We start from the raw sequence: 21,464 nt of genomic DNA on the forward strand, positions 1-21,464 counted from the left end.
TCATCATTTATCATTTAATTATTGAAAATTAAGCAAACTTTATTTTTTGGCAAACAAAGGGGATTTACTATTAAAATTAAAACATGGAAGAAATGTTGTGTGATTATTCCTTAAAAATAATGTTTGTTTCATTTTAGTAGTAGTACTAGTAGTAGTAGTAGTAGTAGGCTGTGTATATTCTATTGTCTTTATTTCAAACCAAACTTTTATTTTGACGGGTTACCATGAATACCTTTACAGTTCTGTGTATGTGATATGTGAAAAGTGAAAGTGACCTGACATACAGCCAAGTATGGTGACCCGTACTCAGAATTCGTGCTCTGCATTTAACCCATCTAAAGTGCGCACACATACAGCAGTGAACACACACACACACACCGTGAACACACACTGTGCCACACCACAGCAGTGGGCAGCCATTTATGCTGAGGCGCCTGGGGAGCAGTTGGGGGTTCGGTGCCTTGCTCAAGGGCACCTCAGTCATGGTATTGCCGGCCCGAGACTTGAACCCACAACATTAGGGTTAGGAGTCAAACTCTATAACCATTAGGCCACAACTTCCCCATGACGCTATAGTTTTACGCAAATCAAAAGGTAGATCTCGTCACACTCCTAATAATAATACATAACAAAGAATTTTAATTTCAGGGTAACTGTCCCTTTAAGAGAATACTGTTATACTGACAGCTACAATGTGAAGTCATTGCTGTTGGAGTCTTAGTCAACACTTCTTCATGCTCTTATAGAGATGCTAAACATCCCAAATCAAACAGAGTCCAAATCACAGCACTGTTTCTGTCCTTGATTTCAGTCTCGTAGAGCAGGATAAAGATCACACACACTCAGGGAACTAAACAAACACTAACGCCACGTCGCAAAAAGCTTTAATACTTTCCACCTCACTATTTTTAGCCATTGAAACTTCTGTCAGCAAGCCAGCAGAGGAAGAGAGAAGTGCTACTCAGCCTGACTCTCTCTCACCTTGAACGTCCTGAAGTCCACTGGTGTGAACGGACAGTCCAAGTCCATCTCATTGTCAAACACATCTTCATCCTCCAGAACTTTGTCCAGAAAACCCAACACCTCCTCCTCATCCTCCTCCATGCTGACGGCCGATCCCTCTCTCTCCTCTCCCTCCGTTTCACTCGCCGCTTTCCTTTCTTTCAAGTTTTGACAAGCCGCCCGTGACACATTGGTGCCTCTGCTGGAAATCTACCTCTTCTGTCCACAGAGGTTTTTTTTCTTTCTTTCTTTCTCTCTAAAACGGTAACGTGTCCTCCCTCTCACACAAGCACAGAAACAGCCACTTGCTTCCTCTCTCTCATATACACAAACACACACACACACACACGCACACTTCAACCTCAAATGGCCCGCCTCTGCACTCACTCACACACACACAGGCTTGAGCTGCTGGCGTCCCTCCCCCTGACTGCGGTTCTGTCTTCCTGATGTGTGTCAATTCCGGGTGCCCTGGGTTAAAAGACTGTCCACCATTTTCCTCTCTGGCCTTAACAGGTCTCTTTCTTAGTTTCTTGCTCTCTTTGTTTGGTTGTTCCTGTTGAGGAACTAAGTATTATAAAAGTGACTTAAATCTGAATGAGTTTAATAGCAGGTTTAATCACTGAGACAGTGGTTCTCAAGCTGTCTGCGCACAGTAAAACAGAGCACCATAACACCCCGAATTTGGGCCTAGTGACCAACAATCACCAATTTGCTGAAATTAATTAGACGGGTAACAAAATTTGCATACAATTTATGCACTATTCTATGCAATTTTGTAGAATAAATAGTGTGAGTAGTGTGTTCACACTGAAAATTCCAACAAGAAATTCACAGATGATACTGGACATGTCAGAGACAGTTAATAATGTTTGTTAAAGTTGAATGTTATAGTGTGGTACCAGGACAATTCAGGCATTTTTAGGGGGTTCCCTGGATCAGACAAGGTTCTCCTTAAACAGATAGCATGCTCTCCTGTACTCCAGGTAATAACCCTCAACACATCAATGAAATACAGTCTCAATTCACATTACAGTCATCGACACTTCATGTTATGTTTTAAGGTAAGCTGGTATTATAGATTTGTTCATTTAATAAAAGTTAAAACACTTATAAAGTGACCCTCTAATAGGTGTGCCTGCAGTGCGCACACACACATTTTGTAAGTGACTGTGTGAAGAACGAGATTAAAATCTGGTTGACAAAAATTTGAACTCCACCCATACTTCTGAACTATCACACCCAAGCACACATCACACTCATGATGTCAAGCTCTTTATTAACCTTCGTGATAAAATTATCGTGGGATTTCCATAGCACATGTGAAATATTAATGGTAATCCTTGAATAGAAGTCAATGAGGAATCCCTGATGATGCTCATCTAGTGCTCAAAAGAGGAACTAGAAGCAAGCGACACGTCAAAAGATGGCATAATAGTTTAGTGTTCCAGGCTTCTCTTTTTCTCACAGAATTTCAATACACCGGCTGACACAACATTAACCACCACTGGGAACTGATATAAATGAACGACACACCAGTTGATCTCTCATTCATTTGATGTAGTGGTGTGAGTGAAGAGCGGAAAGGCCTCTGCTCTGTAAGATCAGCACTGATGTCAGAGGAGGTGATATATAGTCTCTGTGCAGTAGTTATATAGGACTCTCAGAGCTCCTCACAGCACTGCCCACACGATCTGATCCTCTGAGAGGCTCTAATGAAAGCAAGAGAGGAGGCAGAGAAAACACACAGCGCATTTCTCACAAGCAAATTGCCTGTGTGCTTCTCCACGCTTGACTTTATCTGCAGCCAAGCTCAAAGGAGGGTATAAATAGGGGCAGGTGACTGCTTTTTTTCTATATCCTGTAGTTACAAACAGTCACTCAGGTATGCTAGAGTAAATATAAGGTTATAGGGGTGAGAGATACTGTACCAGAAGATACTGGCCAGTTCAATCACTTCAGACTCAGAGCAATACATGGAAGAGCTTGATAATAAAAAAAGGTGTTTTCTCTGGTGTTGAACTGAACCCCACTCCCTACACATACATACAAACACACACACAATACATATACACACACATACATACATATATATATACACACACACATATATATATATATATATATATATATATATATATACACACAAACACCACACACACATACAGTACAGGTCAAAAGTTTTTGGAAACATTACTATTTTTAATGTTTTTTGAAAGAAGTTTCTTCTGCTCATCAAGCCTGCATTTATTTGATCAAAATACAGAAAAAAAAAATGTAATATTGTGAAATATTATTACAACTTAAAATAATTGGTTTTTTAATTTATTATACTTTAAATTATCATTTATTTCTGTGATGCAAAGCTGAATTTTTAGGATCATTATCACATGATCCTTTAGAAATCATTCTAATATGATGATTCATTATCAAAGTTGGAAACAGTTCTGCTGCTTAATATTTTTTCAGAACATGTGATACTTTTTTTAGGATACTTTGATGAATAAAAAGTAAAAAAAAAAAAAAAAAAAAAAAAAAAGAAGCTATGTTTTTAAAATATAAGTATTTTGTAATAACAATATACACTACTGGTCAGTAATTTGGGGTCAGTAATTTTTTTTTTTTTTTTTTTTTTTAAAAAAAAATCAATACTTTTATTCAGCAAGGATGTGTTAAATTGATAAAAAAAGTGATAGTAAAGAAAATATATTATTAGAATATATATATTAGAATTCTATTTTTTTTTTTTTTTGAATAAATGCAGTTCTTTTTAACCTTTTATTCATCAAATATATTAGACAGCAGAACTGTTTTCCAACACTCATAATAAATCAGAATATTAGAAGAGATTTCTAAATTATAATGTGATAGACTGGCTGTTAAATGTGACACTGAAGGCTGGAGTAATGATGCTGAAAATTCAGCTTTGCATCACTGGAATAAATTATTTTGTTAAATTATATTCAAATAGAAAACTATTATTTTAAGTTGTAATAATATTTCACAATATTACTGTTTTTTCTGTATTTTTGATCAAATAAATGCAGGCTTGATGAGCAGAAGAAACTTCTTTCAAAAACATAAAAAATAGTAATGTTTCCAAACTTTTGGTCTGTACTGTACACACACACACACACACACACACACACACACACACACACACACATATATATATATACACTAATTTTAGAAGAAAATTTCAAAAGACACTTCTCAATTGTATTTTTGGCATACTAAATTGGTATAGGCCTACCTAAAGTCTGCTAAATTGAAACTAATTTTGTGCTTAATGCACTTTAATTGTGTGGACGTAGTGCTTGATTGTGCTAAAGTGGAACTACTGCCAGTATACTTCAGCTACACTTAAAATATCTTGCATTTCAAGACTGATATTATACAGAAATCATACCATCAGTATTAATATTAAAACACATTAAGGCATAATATTAAGAAATGTGCATCGTGCAATAAAGAAATAATCCAAGTAATACTCCAACTATAATTTTACATCTGTAAAGTGATATGTCAATAAATATGTTAATGGATTTGAAGTATACTTAGAATGAAATAAATGTATTTTAAATAAATTATGGCAAAGGGTTTTTACTAGGGTGTGAGAAAGCACTTCATCTGCTCCACCACTAGATGGAGATGCTGTTCTAAAAGCTTGAGCCTGTGGCCACACACACATCACTATCAATTTCAACACTTCAACTCTAATTATCTGTCACACAATGGAAACAGTCATGCATGTTCATAATAGGCATAAACACATGTGACAAACACATACACCCTCAATGTCAATTTATCTCTGAACTGCACATTAACAGCCATAATCATTCATCATTACAGGATGATGTGATGCATCGTGACACTTAAATTTACAGAAATAACTATTCCATTTCCGTTTGACTGAAATCTATTCGAATATTTAACCTTTTGACCTGCGTGTGTTTTCATTCAGTAAAATAAATGACTGTTGGTTTGGTATTTTATTATGGATGTTATCTAAACGTTTTTGCCAGCCAAACATGAGACTTAAATATTTACCCCCTGAGATTTTAAGTGAATATTTCAGTCATTTAAAACACATTCATGTTTTTTTTAATATTGCGTAATGATCACATGACATGCAGGTAAACAAATTAAATATTTCATGTTTTTATTTTAAAATGATTTTATGTACATTTTACCTTATGATAGAATTTATTAACTTTTCATCAACTCACAAAAACCCTAAAGCTCTCTCGTGAAACCCAGTTTGAGAAACCCTGATCTAATGCAGTGACATACAAACTTCAGAGTCCAAATAATTTAACCGGTAATTTGTTTTTTATATGCATGTTGCTTTCACACAGGAAAGCTCCATGACTTCTTATTGTTTTGGCATTGGGGCACTGCATTATTCTTGGTATCCTAAGACACACCAGGTGAGAATGGACTCAGCAAAGCAATTATTTCATTGCCTGAAGCTATGAAAGTGATTTGGCAAAACAACCACACTGTCATTTGTCATGTCAATACAGCACGCCCATGTGAAAGTGAAAGCAATGAAGAGAGTGATGCTGACATTTACAACAACGGCTGCTGGAAAGACACAGTGAAGTCCCTCAGACCCACCGCAATCTCAATCGGTGCTTTTAAATTAAAGGTGAAGTGTGTCACTTGTTCTCTGTAACAGCCATTCAAATTTTAACAAAATATACTGCATACAACAACAGATCCCAAACATTTACACACCATGTCTGTCACACACTATAAAGCTAATCTTAAAAATAGTGTTTTTATAACCTTCCTATGCTTTGTATATAACACTACAGACACTTCAACACTCTTTAAGTGTTTCTGTCATCATTTACTCTCCTTCAAGTATTGATTTCTTCCTTCCATGAAACCATGAGAAGATATTTTGAAGAATGTCCTGACCACTCAATAAAATAACAATGAATACATGATTCAGAATTTCCACTATACCTTTCAAAAGTTTGGGGTTGGTAACATTTTTATTTTTAAGAAAATTTATAATTTTATTCAGCAACCAATGCATGTCAAAAATGACCATAAAGGCATTTATAATGTTAGATTTCTATATCAAATAAACGCTGTTCTTTGAAACTTTCCATTAATCAAACAATCTTGGTTTCCACAAAAATATTAAGCAGCACAACTGTTTTCAGCATTAATAATAAGAAAAGTTTGTTCCTTGAGCTGCAAATCAGCATATTAGAATGATTTCTGAAGGATCATGTGACACTGAAGAGTGGAATAATGATGCCGAATATTCAGCTTTGCCATCATAAAAAAAACCCCACTAATAATGTTTTACAATATTACCATTTTACTGTATTTTTGTGGCTAAATAAATACAGCCTTGGTGAGCATATGAAAAATGTCTTCAAATACATTTTCAAAAATCTTACAGACCCAAAACCTTTCAGGCAAGCGGACAGACAGATTTACACATAACACAGATTTCACTAATTACTAAGTACTTTTACAATCGCACCAGTAAACCTGTTATAACAAATAAAAAATAAAAAAATCTCCTTAAGATGACAAAGAGATGTTTACCTGCAGCATGTTATCTGTTTAAAGACTTTTCCTTCTAATTCAAAGCACACACACAAACACTTAAACATGCAGTCATACCCCTTCTGGTGGTGTGGGTGAGACGGCCTCTCCATCCTGTCCCTGTGCGCAGAGGTGAGGGGACATGGTGGGCGACTCGTCAATGAATGGCATGGTCTCTGAGCCATCCTGAGACTTCCTGTCCTCTGCAGTATCTCCCTCATAGCCATCAGTGTTGTAGTTAAAGTCTGGAAGGAGAAAACAGAGGAGTGTAAGATAGAGTTAGAGGAACTTTGGCTCACACCACAGATTAGTATCATCATGTTTGGCCGCTCAAACATTAGCGATGCTGACAGCTCTACAGTGTTTACATTTCTGAAGAAAACCAATCCACAAATGGTGCAATTAGTTGCTGTGCATAACATAGGGTGTGTTTCATAGCTGATCTGCAAGTAGAGAAGAGGGCGGAGACTCTGGGTATGACTGACAGGATCTGTAGGGTATGGTGGGAAATGTGTGGGCATTTTAAGATGCTGTAATGCAGTATTACATCGGCTATAATGGCTGACCGTGCAGTGGGCGAGAAAGTAATTTATCAAAGCTCTGCCAATATTAAAGATCCAAAGCAGAAACCAGCAGAGAAGCAAAACCTTTGAACAGCTAACTAATGTACAACCATTTATTACTTTTCCATTTATACAATTAGACTAAAACTCCAGCTTCACAACAGAACCAAGTAATTGTATTCCAACTTGAAACGGAAATGCATTTAAATGATATCTGAAATAGGCCTATGCTACTATCATACTGTTTACAGTGGTGCATTTAAATCCCCCTAGTTTTCTATTGTTAGTGTATTGTTAGACAAATCTATCACTAGCAAAGCCCACCAACTAGCAGACATGCTACCAACATATTAACTACAAGATAAAACATGCTAACAATGCCTGTTTAAGACTGTATGCTAAAACATTCTAGAAACATGTTAGCAATATATGCATGTATTAACCCTCAAGCATCCTTCGTATAACAGCCCTTAATCCGTCTCAGGTGTGATCCCAATTTTTTTTTAAATAAATGTCATATCACCATCTTCAATAAAATCTATCAATTTATTGTGATTTTTGGTGTTTATTTATTTATTTATTTACCTCTAAAAGTATCACATTTTTATGTGAACTATGCTTATTTTTAATGTTATATTTAATATTTATTTTACTTCAGAAAAAAAACAAAAACTTCTAGTAAGTTCAGACAGCCAAAACCTAGAAATTTGGTGACTTTGGTGACATCTTCTGGCTAATGATGATATACAAATATAAAAATAACGTTTTGAATTTTAATATTTTCCATTTATTTCCTATGGGAGAAATTTAGGAGTTTTTTTTTTTTTTTAAACACTTGACTGTTGAATCAAGTCCTCTATTTTTTTGTGTTCAGGTGGCATACTAAGGGAATAGTAGCCAAGTCTTGAACCGCTCAGATTAAAGAAACTATTTAAAAAAACAGAAAGAAACAAAGGATGTCGGCGCCAATAGCCTTGCGGTTAGTGCGCCGACATATACAGCGCAACTGCGCTGACGGCAACCCGAGTTTGAGTCCCGGCTTGTGGTCCTTTGCCAATCCCGCTCCCCTCTCTCTTCACCAAAAAAACACTTTCCTGTCTACTCTACACTGTCCTTTCAAATAAAAGGCATAAAAAGCCCATAAATAAAATCTTAATAAAAAAAAAAAAAAAAAAAAAAGAAAGAAACAAAGGATGGCTTTTTATGACAAATGTGCTTATTCTTTATGTTATATTTAATATTTCTTTTACTTCAGTAAAAAATATAACTGCAGTAAGTTCAGACAGCCAAAACCTAAATGACACACTGTATGATGGTATAAAAATATCAAACATTTCAATGCCACTATTTGGCTTTAGTAGGCTACTCAATGGCTGTTTTTGGTGTGTGTGTGTGTGAGAGAGAGAGAAAGTGTTTGACAAATTGAGAATGTTGTATAGGCTCAGACCTTCATTTCTGTGTATGTTTGATCTGCATTGTGTTGAAAGAACAAATGCTTTGAATTTTGGTATTCCCCATTCATTTCCCATTTTTGGGCACAAAGGTCAAATTAAGGACTTTTTTTTTTTTTAAACCACTTAACATTGTTGAATCGAGTCCTCTTTTTTTGTGTGTGCTCAGGTGGCAAACTTATAAAAAGTTCAGTAGCCTGAACCACTCAGATTAAGGAAACTATGTAAAAAAAAAATAAAAATAAAAATAAATAAAATGATGTTGCCCAAATTTGTTCCGAAGGATGATTGAGGGTTAATATACACTAAATCCATTCCAAAAATGCTAGCAACACCTAAAAAAATTCTAGAAACATGTTAGCAACATACTAGATTAATGCTAAAACATGCTAGCAATGTATGTAAATATGCCAGGTCCATTCTAATAATGCTAACAACACCTAACAAAAGGCTAAAATATTCTAGAAACATCTTAGCAACATGCTAGCTTCATGGTAAAACATGCTAGAAACATAGTAGCAATGTATTAAAATATGCCAGGTCCATTCTATTATATAAGGTGACCATATTTCTGAAAAGAAAACCGGGGACATTTCCAAGTTCAGTGGTCAAAATATCACTGAAATCTCACTTGTCATTAATTATGAATTTTTTAAAACGGGGACAGTATGTTTTTGTATTTTTTCTTTTCTTTTCTTTATTGTTGTGGGTTCCATACATTAATATCATAATTGATACAGTGGTGTTTGAGGATCAAACTTACCCTAGGTTTTTTTTTTTTTTATTAAATACAATTCACCAAAAATCACACTGAAAAATAGTAACTATTTCCTGGTGTGTAAAAATCATCATCACTAAACATGATTTATAATTAATTTAACATACAAGGCTCATTTAAACACGTTTTGGAAATTTGAAACATTTAATTTAAAAAAGCTGTCATCCCTACCAAAACATGAATTTTACTTAAATTCTCGTCACTGATAGTATTTGCAATCAGCCATTTTGTGCATTCAGCCAATATACTACAGCTAACAAATATATCAAAATGGACAAAAAAAAAAAAAAAAAATGAAGCACCTCAAAATGCTTGCTCAGATTCAACAGCAAACTTCTGATGCCAGAAATGTACCTGCTTAAAGTTATAACTGAAGCTGAAATATGTGTGCTTGATGCGTGAAAACAAACCTCATAGGTTCTTGCACATCATAAGCACTTTTGAGTTTCGTTTACCATATTTGCATCCGATAAAATAAAAAAAATGCAAAAAAATGAGTACTTCTTAAGTAAAAAGTAGCCTACAGTTTTTTTTTCTTCAGACATGTAATCAAGTAAAAGTACAAGTAATCAGTTTACATTTTACATGAATAAAGTACAAATACCCCCAAAATAATACTTAAGTACAGTAATCCAGTAAAATTACTAAAAGTATGTTACACCGCTGCAAATAGCAAACATCTCAAAACAGGCTGGTATTATAACGAAATTATGGCTTTACAAAAACACATTAAAATAAAACAATAAATATTATAACATATGATAAATAAAACAACAAATGTTATTTTCTAACTGTATTTAACATTTTCACAACTGTGTGTAGATACCTACAACCTTTTAAATTTTATGTTTATAAACATATGCTTCTGGAAATGGATCTTTTCTATCCCTAATCAGGGTTAATATTTAGCATTTTAGGCTCATATTGACTACAAAGTATGTGCTTTCTGCAAATGTAATTGTGCAAGTGGAATTGATTAGTTTATTATTTTTTATATCATTCATATCCGAGACTTCAGAGTTGTGACGCAAAGTTTCAGGAATGTTTAATAGGCCTATTGTGTGCAAAACAATCCTGCAACCTACATGTCTTGTCATACACTGCACACAAACAGTATTACTTTGTTTTAATATGTAAATAAAGCGGTCTCTTTTGATAACTGATGATAATAGCGATCTGCTCTCGTCCAAGCTTTTCATGGCTACAGTAGCGGCGTACGATCAAGTAATCAGTTCTCTGCTGGTGAAAATAATCCCAATCAAATCACAGCCAACCTTCTAAATCACACTAAACAACCCAGATTAATTGCAGGTTGTTTTGACCGTGCAGTAAAACGGGGACATTTCCGGGGACAACTCCAGTCGGGGACAGGACAACAAAAAACGGGACTGTCCCCGGAAAAATGGGGACGTCTGGTCACCCTATTCTATTAATGCTAACAACACCTAACAAAAGGCTAAAATATTCTAGAAACATGCTAGAAACTGTAACCCCAGCAGACTCATTTTGTTGTGTTTTTCCTCCCCATATGTGCAGTGTTCCCTTTAATTAGTCATTCCTTGCACCTGTGTCTTCCAAATTATCCTGTTTAAAAGCCCCAGTCCATTCAGTTTGTATTTGTTTCCTCCTGTGGATTATTAAAGGCTGTTCTTTGTTAATTACCTCGTTTCTCACTCTATCACAGTAGAAGTATGACAGAAACATGTTAGCAATGTGATAAATCATTCTAGAAACGTCAAACAATTTAGCCACGTGATAAAACATGCTGTTCATCCTTGATCTATCCACCTATCCATTGTATCTGTCTAGACTGCAACGCTTTTAAAACTACTCCAAACTTTCTGACCAGGATTTTGAAGTTTTTAATTAAGTCTTTTTGTGACACATGATAGCATTTCACAGAAATCACATTGAAAAGAACCCAAAATATTCCCACTTAAATGGAACTTTAAGAGCACAAAGAGGAGCAAAAATCTCCTGTTAAAGTGTTTATGAGTTTAACAGCATTCACAGGAGTTACGTCTTCATTAAAATGGAAAATGCAGTGTGTTTGTGTCAAGACACACACTCCCACATGGCCAGAGACTAGCACATAAACAAAAGAACTGCTTGACAACCCAACCCTGAGGGGTGGGGCCAGCCAGTCTGTCACCATGGTTGTTACCGTGACGACTATTGATAACCAACACAGGATCAGACCAATTGTAACTCAACTTGGTTACAATGGCATGTTCCTTTCCCCTTGAAAATACATTGTGTGTCACATCAAAGTGACACTGTCTGTCACTCAATACTCAAAGAAGCAACAAAGCAAATATAATAAGGCACTGTAAAATTAATGTTTGTTTTATTTATTTCAACTCATTTTTCATCTTTCTGCTACAAAACAAAGATTTAGTTTGATCTTCTAGCTGGTCTATGTATGTGAGCATGTTTACATCAGGAGAGATTAATAGTGTTCGATAAAGAGGCTGGTCATAAGACAGCACAGGAAATAACTGTGCCATTTAACTGCTGAGCAGAAAAATGGGCTGAATGTGGGTCAACAGGCTCTCATATCCGTTTTGCCTACAGCATGTGTGTATAATGACATGGGTACTACAAGGTAAACATGGTTTATGAGGACACTTCCTGTGTCCCCATAAAACAAAAGGCTTAAAAAACACAAAACAGTGTTTTATGAAATTCTAAAATTGGCAGTAGTTTTCTGTAAGGCGTAGGTTTAGCTGTAGGGTTATTGTAAAGCGATAGAAAATACAGTTTGTACAGTAAAGGTGTAGTATAAGCTTATTGGGAACAAAAATGTACCCATTAAGCACAGCCAGACTTTTTGAATTAAAATGCTTTTTTCATTTAAAACAAAATTAAATAGTTATGTGTGAGAGATTAATATTGAGTCACATGGTGGTGATTTCGCAAACAAGTTTCACATGTGTCTGATTTGTATCTGTATTTTGTATTTTTCTGGTTGACTATCTACTGTACCAAAAGTAGGTAGTCAAAATTATCAAGGTAGCCAAAGTAGGTAACCAAACTGTCAAAACTGGTTCAGTACAGTACTAAATGTAGTCATCATATGCAAATCATGTGTGCCTCATATCACACAGTGTATAAATGTGTTTAAGAGAGAACTAAACACCAAGAACATACCAGTAAAAGTTAATATACACTTCCTTTTTTCAAAAACGTATTACCCTCATGAAGCAGCAAACACACAACACACTGCCCTGTTTGGCCTTGATGCCAGTTTAATGCATTTAGACAGCATACATGGGATGAAAAATCGATTGTTACTGTACATCCGCATTGGCGGAGAGAGACTGTAGTTGCATGTGGCTCCACGTACATATGCTGAATGCATTATGGGATTTTAGCAACTGGTTTCTTTAGCTACGGAGCCACAGAGAAGAAAAATACAATATAAATCTGATGGTATAAGAGATGTTTTAAAGAGATTAACCAAGATCCCACATAGTGTGGGGGCAAACAGTTTAAGCATTTAAGCTAAACAACATGGGATATTCAGTCTTTTTAAAGTAAATAATCTGATTAGATAATCAAATAGCTGCAACTGCCAATATTTAGACATTTTAAGAAAAAACTGTACACACACACACACACACACACACACTATTACATATACACACACTTAATCCGTCTTACTATGGGGTGAAATGATGGATCGCAGGATGCATGCAGCATCAGAGAAGAAAGCCATGTGAATGCTATCCTAAACTTTACTAGGTTCACAGCAGACAGCACCACACAGACCTCATGTTATCAGAGGAACAACACGCATACACACACACCGGGGGGGTGTAACAAATAGGAACCTTTAAAAAGGTTTTATTCAAATATATGGAAATACAATTCAAGGTAAACAAGAGGCTGAGCTGTATATGAAAAGTGCTTCATAGTTCAACAGACAGAATAGACAGGAACACATTTGTTTGAGACAGTTGTTATTATTTGCCACAAAGACAATTTTTGTTGTCTTTAACCCATGTATTCTTGTATTTTAATAGAACCAAAATTTTAGAAACCAGGGAAATTTCACAATTCTCTAGTCCACACTGAACAGCACAGCAAAAACTACTAGCTAACATAACGTTCAAACTAGGGCTGTGCAATTAATCAAAAATCAGTAAAAGTACAGTAATTGAGATAAAATGATTTTTGCGCCCCATTCCGCCCCCTTTGCTTGATTGTGTAACAGTAAATTGGATCCGTGTGGCTCTTAAAGTGACAGCAGGCTAATATTCATGCTGCCAACTGTGTACTTCATATTAATCAAACAACAAAAGACAAATTCAAAATCACTCACTGCTCTTGACTGTAGGAATTTTGTAGCTTTAATAAGATGTTTAATTCTTACAGTGGATGTTTAATTCTTACAGTGAAGACAATGCTGTTTTATTTTACATTAGATTATTCAATTTATCTTGTAGGCTGTTAACTGAATACTTTAGACTTACATTAAAAAAAAAACTTAAAGCACAGTTTTTTTTAATTGTATCTTTTTTATACTATTGTATTCCTTTGATTTTTTATTACTGGCAGTTTAATTATTTTCAATAATTTTGAGGACCTTTTATGTTGTTTTTTTTTATTTTGAACTAATATTAGTTACTCTAGTATTCTGTGGTTTTGAGAATTGTGACATTTCGCTGGTCTCTAAAATGTAGATGTTATAGCAACCTTATTTACAGAAAATATATATTATATATATTAATCTTTCATATAAACTTTTGGTCATATGGCCCACTAATAATAGTGTTAAATAACCGTGATTATAATATTGACCAAAATAATCGTGATTATGATTTTTGTCATAATCAAGCAGCCCTAGTTTAAACATTAATAAAAACAAGAAATAAATTGAAACAAATATACAAATAGCTATAGCAACAGCACAAATAAATCTTATAAAATGAAGATACAGATTAGGTAAACAATGCTTTAATTTTTCAGGCAGGTCTAAAAGTAGTATTCAGGTAAGATATTATACAAACTGAATGAAGTAATCTATACATATAAAATAACACTGAATAGTCTACACTGTATAAATTAAATATAAATTATAGAATAAAATATAGAATATAATCCTTTTTAAAGCTGCAAAAAGTTACTCAGCCAAGAGCAGTGAGTGATTTTCTCTTTTTCGTGTTGTTTGATAAACATTAAAGGAGACCTATTATGCCCCTTTTTACAATATGTAATAAGTCTCAGGTGTCCCCAGAATGTGCCTGTGAAGTTTCAGCTCAAAACACTCCCCCATTTTGAGTGAAAGCCGAAACACGCTGTTTTTGTGCATGTCTCTTTAAATGCAAATGAGCTGCTGCTCCCTACCCTCTTTTCCAGAATAGGGCTGCCTTTACAGCTTGTATCTCAGATACTCCACCAAAAAACATCTGTTTGGTGTTGTTTATGATGTCACACTGAAATCATGTGTTTTAAACCATATTAGTTTACACTTCTGATATACAGTTTTCTGAGCGCAAACATCCGAAACACGTGCACAGAACATGGCTGTCACATGGCATGTGAGCACTAAACTAAGGCCTCTTTCATGTCGTATTGAGCATAAACTGTCAAATATACACAAGTTTATGTTAAAATCAACATACAGAGTTACAGAAAAAACTTTTGCCATGGCATTAGAACTGGTACACAGTTGTCACTTGCAAAAATACAGTGACTGCACCATAGGTGGAAACGTGCAGGTTAAGGGGCGGTAATGTAATAAGATCCCCTTTCTACATCACGGGGGGAGCGAAATCTGAGCAGCTCGCTTTTTCTCAAGCTTGCAGAGAAAGGCATACCAATTTTTTTTTACTGAGTTGTTCTTTTTCAAGTTTCCTAGAATGGTAGATTCACCTGGGACCCGATTATATCATTTAAGCACAGAAAAGGCCAGAATTTCATATGTCACCTTTAATGACACAGACAGACTGCTGTCACTTTAAGACCAAATGTACAGACAAAGTCCCTTTAAGACAAGTCATGTTACTTGGCACCCATCTTTGAAACACCTCTCGGGCATCCAAGTGCAAGTCCTATCTCTTTGAATGGGGAAACATCGAATTCTACAAAACTGTTCACTAGGCTTGCGATTAAATTTCATATTTGAAATCACCAAATAAATCTGATAACAACTGTGTCATAAATGTTGTTTATTTTGCTCAAATAATTTTACAAAAACATTACTAATCACGCTAGATCAGCCAGTGCGCATGCGCAGTCCTGAGCGCACGTCTCAGAACGCTAACTGTTTCTATAACAACCAGGACGCTTCTAATGGCAGCTGCAGTGTGTGCTGACTTTACCGATTACCGATTGGCTCCTTCACTCAGAAGGCGGGGCTTCCTGCAATTGAACGGCCATATTGAGTGTTGCATTTTTCCCCATTCAAAACTATACAAGTGACATGTCTTGGGTATTCTACAGTCTTTGGTACAGATCATATATATATTATTATTAGGCAATACATTACTTTCACTTAAGACATAGCTGACCGAGGATAGAGGTGGGCTTTTTGACAATTTTGTGTATATTTGTCCATTCAAGCACATTAAGACATGAAAAAGAACTGAATTTATTAACTACACACTGTCTGAGAAGCAGCTTTCTGTGTGTGTGCTTCAGGTATCTTTTGCATCAAACCATGCTTGAATGGTTTAAAATTGGTTTAATGTTCAAACTGGCAAGACATAAAAAGACATCATGAGTCCTTATTGTCAAGCCTTTGCTGGTAATCATATAGAGTTCAGTATGGATGGGCGATATCTTATCGTTTGCGATATACTGGTAAAAATTCTCCCCACAATAAGAATTAGTCTTCCCGCAATAATAATGATAAAATCTAGTTGTTCACATATTTCTTTGTGCGACTGTGTGGAGTGATGTGAAGGAAGGCGAACATGAAATTCAGCAGCTCCTTCTACAATCTGGAACAGGTTTGGATAACACTGTACAGTGCTACAAAAATCGGTCTGAGCCTTGAATAAATGTACTACAGTAGCACGTGTGCAATACAGTTTTACATGTGTATGAGTCGATTACAAACCTGTCGTCCAACAAAGATATTATTCATTAACGTGCTTTTTCTCCATATTAACTTCATAACATAGTCGAGTGTTTGAAATAACTTATTTTTGAGATCAGATGTGCTTTCGTATCAGAATAAGGCAGAAATCATACTATTTTATAGCATTATATACAGTGATAAAGGCTATGTCGATTACCATTGCATTATAAATACACTTTACAAATACCCAAGATTGCTTGAAGAACACAGACCATGTATTTTGTGCAATCACAAGTTTATTGTCTTCAGGTTTCCTCAGTCAAAATTTCTCTATCTGCGTTTTATTCAGCTACAGCGATCACTGGATACCTCTGTCCATATTCGTGATTTCCTGGAGCATTACTTCTACTATGCATATGTGGAGTTTTTGCGCGAGGGGGCGCCCTCCGGCTTCCAGTATGTATTAAACAGTTGTGTGTACTGCTCACAACACCCTATTTTGGGTAAAAATAGGAAATATAATGCTTTTCTCTAAAAAAAAAAACAGGATTCCCTAAATTATCGTCATTGATATCGTTTTCGCAATAAATATCAGAAATTATCACGATACATTTTAAAGCCCATATCGCCCATCCCTAGAGTTCAGAAAAATACATAGTATTTTTAGTACAATACAATTTATAGTAATACTATACTGTCATTAGTTCCCCATTGATATTTTGATATTAATTCCCTTTCTAACACTAGTTGAGCCATGGAGTTTTTTTTCTTATTTTTGGAGACAAATGTAAACGTTGTCAGTTTTTTTGTTTGTTTTTTTCATTTTACTTGTCCACTGCACATAAAAGGTGCTACAAAACATTTGTAATGTCTTGGAAATGATGAGTGCACATCCTGTTTCTTGAGTGGCTGAAGTGAAACTGTAAAATTTGATTTCAAGCCATTTTCCTGCAGACAAAAAGTGCTCAGGCGTAAATGGTAAAAGGCTTGTAATAGTTGTTTACTGTCCTGCTTTCCATAATAGCAGCCGGTCGGAAAGGTCAACAGTCCGGTCTTTGTGCTGAGCTGTATGAAAGGCCTGTCTTACCACCACACAGCCCTGTTAAAACATGCCACATCAACACTGATTACTGCCTGAGCCTTTCATGATATGAATGAAAGGAAACACACACATCTGCTTACTGTCACACCATGTTCCCTTTCAGAGACCTCACTAAATAATCTGCTATTAAAGCAATAAACCGAAAAGGCCATGCATTATACATCCAAGGTTACCATGATGAAGGAGAATCTGGAAAGATCAGGTATGGTAAAGGAGACTGCAAATATCCCCTTAAAATTTCAGTATTTCAACTCAAATCAATCAAACTCAGAGCGACTGTATGGAAGAAAGTTCCAGTAGTAATATTGACCCTGAGGACATTTATATCTGCCACACTTATGATTGAACACCCAGCACTGTGCTCACAAACTGCCAGAAAGTTTCTACTATAGGTGAATGTGATCCATAACTCACAGACTGTAATGAAACAAAACACTCAAGAGGACACATTTAGGGCTGCAACTAACGATTATTTTGATAATCGATTAATCGGTCGATTATTTTTACGATTAATCGATGAATCGGTTTATGTACTTATATTTTAGTTTTGCCCATTTTTTTCCCCAAATAAATTATTAACAAAGGGTCTTTATCATTCAACATAGACTTTTTAGAGATTTTAACCATTTTGCATTGTCATATCCTCATCAAAAACATACCTGGAGTTGTGTTTTATTATGTGTTATTTATCCTTTGTCGAACTCTGCTGCAATCAAAACACTGACCCATACATACTCTAGCAAATTTCACAAGGAGATTTCAAATAATGTTTTCACCATGGCAATCCTTAGGGCTCCTAAAGTAGTTTAACATCCCGAACAAAGCTTATTAAGGAATCTTTCAGAACATATTATCACGAAGAATAACAATAAAACAGAATTAAAATTGCAGTAAATTGCGTTTTATTATTTTTTTCCTGTAAACACACAGCTTATACCTGGGAAACAGCTTTATAGCTTATGCTGTGAAATTGTAAACAATCCTTCCAATAAAGTGCCAATGGCATGAAAAACCTGAATGGAACTCACATTTTAAAAAGTAAAATTTAAAGTAAAATACATCAGAAGGTTGTCCAGAAAAAAAAAATTGGACACACAAAAAACCTGCTGTGTGAAAAAGAGCAGTGAATGCTTAGAAAAAAGTGCATTTCAAATACATTTAAACATTAACCTCTCTCAATCAGTCATAATTAGGCTGCAATAACTGAATTATGAACTGGTAAACGACAAAGCTTTAAATGTTAATTGTTAACAAAGCAATGTTATCAGCTTTTACGACTAAACATTTGCAAACAACATTGTACTGCATAATCTGCACAAATAAAAGTCTTTGCACACTGTGATTTTCATCGGATTTAAATATGTAGTGGTCCTTATAACAGTGCAAAATTCAAAAATGTAATAAAGCGATAAAATGTTAAGAAAAACAGCTTATGCCTGAACTGACAGGAATTCGACTACCTTTGGGAAATGAGGCAGAACACTATTCACTCATTATTTGAGAAAAACTTTGCATTGCAGTGCAAAAAGGTCAACATGTCCAAATGTTCAGGGCTTAACAGGTAGGCTTGCTCTCTTTTTGCTCCCACACTTTGGATGACTTCGTCCGATTAGTTTTATCTTCCGCTTTTTTTCTTTTTCTTACTCGAGCTTACTTCACTGCCGCCTACCTCACCCATCACGCTGAATGCTGCAGACAGAGAGACGCTGTGCGGGAAGCACGTGACATAAAACGAGGCCAGCTATTGGCTATTCGCTGCTTCTCCTGCTGTACTGGCTGAGTAAAACCTCCGGTGGCTCATGCAAACTGCCACACTTTGGTCACCGCAGATTTAAAATATGCACCGCTTACGGCAAATAAAAATTATTTAGCAACGAATCGATTACTAAATTAGTTGACAACTATTTTAATAATCGATTTTAATCGATTAAATCGATTAGTTGTTTCAGCTCTAGACACATTAAACCTGTGTCATTAATCACATGACCTGGCCAAGCGCCAGTGTGATGACTGCATTTTGCATTTAAATGGATAAACGGTTTTGTGTAAACAGAAGCAGGAACACAAGCACTTCAAGCTATGCAAGCAATATTGTGTAAAATATATGAAAACATTATTACAAAGTATTCATTTTCTATTTTTATCTATTTTAAAATGTAATTTATCCCTGTGATGGCAAAGCTGAATTTTCAGCATCATTACTCAGTGTCTACAGTGTCACATGATCCTTCAGAAATCATTCTAATATACTGATCTGCTCAAGAAACATTTCTTATTATTATCAATGTTGAAAACAGTTGTGCTGCTCATTATTTTTGTGTAAACGGTCATAATTTTTTCATGATTCTTTAATGAATGAAGGTTGAAAAAGACATTTTTAGTTTAAGTCTTCCTTTCACTTTGTGTTAAAATAATGATTAGTAAATACAGAAAGTAATATTAATCTACAGTAGCTTAATAAATGCTGTAATAGTATTGTTCATTGTTAGTTAATTATTCCTAATGTGTTAACTAATGTTGTGATGTAATGAACTGAACTTCATTGTAAAGTATAAAGGACAAAGTTGGCACAACTTTTCCACACCATGTAATGGTAATGAGTCATGATGTTACATCAGTGCTTCATGATGGCATGGGTAGAAGTTTTGATGATGTCACAGTACTTGTACCCAACAACACACAAAGGCACACGGATCCCTTCTGATGGACAGCCAGCTACCCTTTAGCCCCGTCACTGTCAATCAACTGCTTGTTTCCATGCCGAGTGCCCGGGTTGCCATGACAACCTGAGATTCTTCAATGCATTCACTGGTTGAATGAGATTGAGAGGATCCTGAATATAAAACAATTCTCTATTTATAGGCATGTGAGTGAGTTTAAAGGTGCCAACTATAATGGACATACAGTGAAAACACCAGAAACACGTCACACTGACACACACATCAAACTGTTGTCAGCCAGTATTGGGAGTCAATAAACCTCCTATTAAGGATTAATTATGGGAGAAAAAGATTCTACATTTGCAAAATAAGTATTTAAATAGGTTACTGTCATTGTTGGTGGTGTCTAAAAATAGTTTCTTATTAAATTGAGTTTGAAACATCTTTTACCACTTGACTGCTGATTCAGGACTCTTTGAAAGTGAAAATTAAAACAACAAAACACATACACTAAACACATTTTTCATGTATGTGCTTTTTGTTACTTTGCATCTACGTTAACCACTACTATTATATATAGAGAGACATTTCAAGTGCAATTTCATGTAAAGCCCAATATTCTGTGGCAAAAATATGATAAGATAAAGGCATGATATGATTAATACTGTGTAAAAAAAAAGACAAAATTAGCTTTAACGTCATATTGCACACCTACAGTCTACCCACGGATCATTCACACAACGTCTGATGCATACTGCAAACTAAAATGGCAATGAAGATGCCAGAACGTATTACTTTCTGATGAAAGGTCTACACACATTGTCCTAATTTGTTTATTGTTGTCTATACAATATTCACGGAGACTGCTACGTCATCATTCTAAATCAGACACCACTTTGTTGCACCACGGTCTATTATTGCGGTAGCATCGATTTCAGATTCACTTCCAGTGTAAGTGGAAAGTCCTTGGACAGAACAGGCTACAGTGTGCACCAGACTCTATGCCAGCAATCAAAAGTCTGTCTCTAGCCAAACCTGGGCTGAATTAGCATGCATGCACCTAAAATAGAATAGATCCCAGCAGGAATCATTCATCAACAGGTATCCAGTCATCCCTGGACAATACACACAGCTGCTAAGAGGAAGATAAGGCTGATTAAACTCATACATGCTGTTACTGCAGGGCAGTTTGACCAAAAATCAGTATCACATTTTATTTATTTATTTTTTTTCATGGTTTATCTTTTTTTTTTTTTTTTTTTTGACTGTGCCATTTTATGATTCAGATTTAATACTTTGATCAAATGAAC

The 21,464-nt window shown here is 35.3% G+C and overlaps 1 protein-coding gene across 3 annotated transcripts in view; it reads right to left on the minus strand.

The window, feature by feature from the left end:
- Positions 1–21,464, minus strand: part of LOC109062653 (active breakpoint cluster region-related protein) — a 174,215-nt gene that overhangs the window by 91,636 nt on the left and 61,115 nt on the right. For 2 of the 3 annotated variants that reach the window (XM_042724845.1, XM_042724846.1), the window contains exon 2: positions 6,652–6,818. In XM_042724845.1, coding sequence (XP_042580779.1) covers positions 6,652–6,818 — 167 coding nt within the window. Of the gene's footprint in view, positions 1–981; positions 1,354–6,651; positions 6,819–21,464 lie in introns of those variants that run through there. The other variant, XM_042724847.1, reaches the window with a different exon arrangement.

Source organism: Cyprinus carpio, chromosome B5, assembly GCF_018340385.1.
Source record: "Cyprinus carpio isolate SPL01 chromosome B5, ASM1834038v1, whole genome shotgun sequence".
NCBI lineage: Eukaryota > Metazoa > Chordata > Actinopteri > Cypriniformes > Cyprinidae > Cyprinus > Cyprinus carpio.